This window comes from Hermetia illucens, chromosome 3 (assembly GCF_905115235.1).
Source record: "Hermetia illucens chromosome 3, iHerIll2.2.curated.20191125, whole genome shotgun sequence".
In the NCBI taxonomy this organism is placed as follows: Eukaryota; Metazoa; Arthropoda; class Insecta; order Diptera; family Stratiomyidae; genus Hermetia; species Hermetia illucens.
In genome coordinates, this window is record NC_051851.1 from 88267623 (window position 1) to 88272974 (window position 5352).

Consider the following 5352-nt stretch of genomic DNA (forward strand, 5'->3'; position numbering starts at 1 on the left):
CATCGCTCGGGTGAATCGGCGTCAGTGATTCTTCCTCATCGAAGACTCCCGCAATACGCTTCCCACTGGGGGTAGCGATCGTGGGGGCTTGTGCCCGTGTGGGAGGGGATCTGCGAAAAATCGAGCTCCTTCTGAACGGATCCATCACTGGAGCCAGTTCAAGTTCCTCCCGTACGCTTGTAACATTAGATGCCACAGTAGCCAGGGTTCCCACTACTGAGGCACTGCGGTCGTTGGATATCGACGGCCGGGAGCCTGCTTGCTCACTCCCAAAAACCGCCGGTACTGGGTTTCCGAAGCCCTGCACCGTAACTTCATTCTTCTTCTGCTCCTCCATGTTTGGTTTTATTTCTGGGTATCCTTCCCATAGCCAATTTTTATCCACGGGTGGGCGTTTACTTTCCACCTACCCGGCCTGCGCATAAACATGCCCATACACGCACATCTCCGGATGCGTGCATGTGCATGCCATGACACATTCGCCGAGCATTCCCTTATCCGCACGAAGGGACGCGCCTGATGGGAGATTTGGCAACTCCACACAGGCACAGCTTGCTTAGCTATTGGGAGCCATAGCCCACCATCATAGATTAGGTTCCATTCAAGATAACCCTGAACAGACCCCATCGGCCAAGTCGAAGATTACGCTTAATCAAGAAGACTAAATATAGGAGGAGCACATCCAGTGGCAAAGGGGCACGGAATCTCATTGTGTACCTGTTGGGTAGGTAAATAGTCCGTGACCCATATAATTAATGTATGGGTGCATCGGTGTGTCGATATCGCTCAAGTGGTTTTCTTGTGTGTTTCCTCATTCCATCCCTGAAATTAGCCCTTAAAGAAGCTCTACCTTAAGCCAGCTGTGCAATGTCTATTGTTATGACAGATGCTACCAAGTGCTCACAGCAACTCGCAGCCATGTGCTCGCAACCAGGTAGGTGCACAAATGCAGGGCATCACTTACACCGTAAAACTTTTTGTCGCTATACCGTCATCGCGGTCGAAGATGTGCAATGATTTTCCGTCATTATAAAAATGAAAAGAATGCGATGAAAGTTGAATCTCCTGTATATTGCGCTTCCAGTTAATATATAGTTTGGCGATTGTGCCACGATGAGCGCTTCAATAATGCGGTTCAAACTGGCAGAATTGTTGATGTCGCAATATTTGATGATGAACGAATACTTTTTACTATTCGTGATGACGAGCACTGCTAAATGCTTGGCTAGCGAATCACTTACGAAAGTAAGTTCGACGATGGAGCCTAGTTCCCCACGGCATTGGCGAGGGTGATGTTTAAGCAGGAGGACACGCCGACTAGAATCCTTCCCCTTTCATTTGTTTCCCGGCGTTCTCAGCTGTTTTCTTTGATATTTCTGTCTAGTCTGCCTAGCATATTGCAATACTCTTGTATTGTCATACTTGGAGCAACATAACAACTGTAAATGTGGAGGTCATCGATTTTAACTCTCACAAAATCGTGTTCGTGATGCTTCGTTGCTTGTTGCTGTGGTCTTAACACTTGCACACTGCTCAAATTTCGTTATAATCATACTTAATGATGATAACAAAATTAGAGCAGTGTCACTGAAAATTGAGAACAAAAACCAGCAACAATAACATGTGTAGATGTCCTATACTAGGAGAAGTAGGAAATATACATTTAAATGTGAAAAACGCAAATGCACAAAGTGTATATTAACAAGAAAGAAAGCATTAGATGACTCCCGTGGTGAGGTAAAAGAATAAAAGAAACCTAAAAAAACGGCAAGAATCTTCCCTTGATTGTCTGAAGTTCGACAACCTACCATCATTGGAGACGACCAAATCCAGCAACTCACTATATGCACCCCTTATCCCAAACAAATGTTAAAACTCATCCATTCTTTTACTTCTGTGTAGAAGAAACAAGTCGAGAAACCGGAAGCTGGACGCCTCAGGTATGAAAGGTTTTGTATATTTCTTTTATAAAGACATTTGGGTGTGCATTTGTCCCATGAGTACCAAGCATGTAAAATGTGTACTCGTATATATTATGTGAGAATATCTACTTTCGCGTGATATTGACAACTTTGACCTATTATAACTTTGATAGTAATAGTGTGATTTCCACCGAACTTGGCAGGATCATGCTCTTTACTATAGCCTATTTCGCTAAGGGTGGTTCTCAGATGAACTTGAGGGTTTTGAAGTCAATTACTAAAAACTATAATAATATACTATTATTAACTTTATTTGAACAGATATCGGAGAAGATATGGAGGGTATTTCGGAGCCTGGGTATCATATAGTGGCAGCCTCTTGATTTTTTCCAAATATTTTGGTTGGGTAGTTTCTGAAAATGATTCCGTTAAAGAAATGACCACTTTCAAGCTCCTGCACTCCACACCTTCCCATCAAATGCGAAAACTAAGACCGGTTTCGAAAAGTACTAACCGACACCTTTCATTTGATATCCCACATGAATATATTTTGTGAAAACAAATGTGCACCCCCTTTTGCATGTATGACTCCCTGAAGTTCGGCACAGCAGCATGTGATTCACTACATGGATTCACAGTTCCCACCTTTCCACCAAATTTGGGGGCAATCGCTATAACTGTCTCCGAGAAAAATGCGTATGACAGACAGACAGTCAGTAAACCGATTTTAATAAGTTTTTTGTTTTACACGAAATCTTAAAAATGGAGTCAAAATCAGAATAAAATTCACGCCAAAGTAATCTTCGCTCGACAGCCAGGTACAGTTTTTTGTACACTTTCGCTTCCAACCAAATAATTGCCAATTTTCCGGCAACGCATAAGTGATGTTTCTATTTTAACGTGATAGTGCACTGCAAGCATGCATTCTCCTATGTATGACACTCGAATAGGAAAAGACTTCCGTTCTCCACCTAACATTTCTGGATATCAGTCTCTCCCTTTCCATAAGGAAGATAAGTTAAAAATCCGTGGCGGAACTTTCGCCACATCAATGCAATAAAATTTAGCTCCCCCAAAGGATTCCCTTGTGGACTTCACCGTCCCAAGCACAAGATTAACACACCTCCGAAAGGGAATAACTTGAAATACTGATGGCATCTGTATCCAGTAAACTAAAACAATGCTTATTTTTGGTAATACCAGGATAAATCTATGGTACTTTTAAATAGAAATTATTCTCGCAAAACGTTCAAATTTTTCAGAAAGTTATGGTATATAATCTTTCTTTATCAGCACACGTCAACCCCGCATAAGCGTTGACACAATCATCTTCGTTCCGAGTTTTCTTCAAACACTGTTTAACAGTTTGTCTTACTTTACCCTTGTCTCCACTTTCATAAAGTTGATCCACCAGCCGATCTTCAGCAAATCCCTTCCCTTTAGAATAAACGCCCATTTCTACAGCAACGCATCGAACGAGGCACATATGAACCCTTTCAAGTTTAGTAGATTCCGTGGGTTCCGGAACATTTTCCTCCTTTACGCATTTATCGTAAAAGGTATCTACATCTTTGATAGTGGCAGGTTTCCAAGCATTGTTCTTTAAGAAACATAAAAGGATTTTATTTCAAATATAATTTCCTAAAATATCTTTATCTTACCAGAGCAAATAATGTTGAAAAAATAATAAACGCTTTCATTATTCTATATCAATAAAGTTACTACGGGCTAACTAGAAACAATTTTCGCTTTTATATACAAATAACAAACCACCTATGTCGAAATCACATTTTATGCATTAGTTACTTTCAATAATTACAATCAGTTCGAGCATATTACGAATAATCACAAACATAAGTAAATTTTCCGCTATACTTTCCAAAGATATTGCTTTTAGTTATACCGTCCGCACTACAAAAATAATATACAAAATAAGAGCAACTTTGACGTCGACGATTTCGGGTACTATTGCTGGTACTCGCTACACGCACCTTGGCGACAGTGGATTCCAAGCTGCCGACATTACCGTCCTTCTTATTCTTCGCAATCTTGCTGAGAATGTGCACAGGCTTCTGAGACCGGACCGACGTCGACAGTTTGGGGTTAAGAGTGCTATGGCAGTCGATTCCAAGCTGGAAACCATTAGTCTGTCTGCCGCCTCGCTCCGGAAGGTCCCTGCGGTTGGTTTCTCTACAGGGGTGCTACGGTTGGCACCAATTGTACTGCTCTCAACGACTACTATCTCCTCCCTGGATGCCAGCAGCTCGTCCTCCGATAATGGGTCTGGCATCACCACCTCTTCTTCTATCGTCGGTTTTTTGTTTTTATGATTTGAGTTCACGTCTTGCTTCCACGATAAGTCCACGAAAAATGTCCACTCGGGCTGGCCTGGCTACCAAGATAAGGGTCTTATTCAAAACTGAAGGTGCCCAAAGTATTCTGTCAGCACCTACTCCAGTGTAGTGAGGACGATCCTCTGGAAAAGTAGACGATGAAGTGCGTAATCGGAATCAGGAGTAAAGGTAAAAACGTTCTGCTCTGCAAAACCGGACGACGGCCTGGATCCAATTGGAGGAGATGAGGATCGACGGTCTAACGGGGCAACACTCAAAGTGCGCCTCGACTAATCTACTTGTCTTCCTCCTAAAGGAAGACATCGACATCACACTAGTACAGGAGCCCTGGATCGAAGGCCACCGAACCATCAAAATGGCTCTAAAGCAAATATTATAATTTATTCCAACGCACAGGAGACGCTGATCAGGACAGACCTAGAGAATGGATCCTCACGAGGAAAAGTCTGCACGCTAGTCTGTGTCTAGAGTTCTAGTGACCTAGTCGTGGTCAAACTAGGGCAGGCGAAGGCAGAGAACGTGTATATTTCTTCGGTTTACATGGCTCACGACCGGCCAACTACATCAGAAGAACTGCAACATTTGCGACCACCATAGCAGCAAAGAAGGCCAACCTATTGATAGACTGCAACAAAAAATGCAAACAATACACTTTGGAGCAACTCAGAAAGAAAGGAAAAATTCTTTGATTTTATTACTAATGGAAATTTATTGGTGTGTAACAAGGGCAGTACACCAACCATTTACCCAGCGCCGAGAACTGTGACGGTTGGAAGCACATCCTTGATATCACCCTACTAACCGACAATGCCTTGCTAAATACAGCCACACACTGCCACCGTGGTGGATTGAAGATCTGTCGAGCCTCAGGAAGATTTTTTTTTTTTTTTTTTTTTTTTTTTTGTGCGTACACGGAGGTGGAAAATCTTAGAAAGACACGTCCGCCACAGCTCCGCCGCCCGAACGGCGGAACTACAGCGGGCGCGTGTGGGATTCACACCCACTAAAAACCACCCCCGGTCTCTCCAGCCCCAGCCCCGCGGGACCACCATTGAGGTATTACTTCGCGGGGTAGG

At 43.1% G+C, this 5352-nt stretch overlaps 1 protein-coding gene across 1 annotated transcript; it reads right to left on the minus strand.

Annotated features, from left to right (window-relative positions):
* Nucleotides 1-3129: 3129 nt before the first annotated feature.
* On the minus strand, nt 3130-3703 carry LOC119652419. The gene is made up of 2 exons (XM_038056542.1): nt 3584-3703; nt 3130-3522 (listed from the first exon to the last, which is right to left on the minus strand). Exons 1-2 carry the CDS (start codon nt 3620-3622, stop codon nt 3181-3183), a joined length of 381 nt encoding a protein of 126 aa, XP_037912470.1. The 5' UTR covers nt 3623-3703; the 3' UTR covers nt 3130-3180.
* Nucleotides 3704-5352: the final 1649 nt, after the last annotated feature.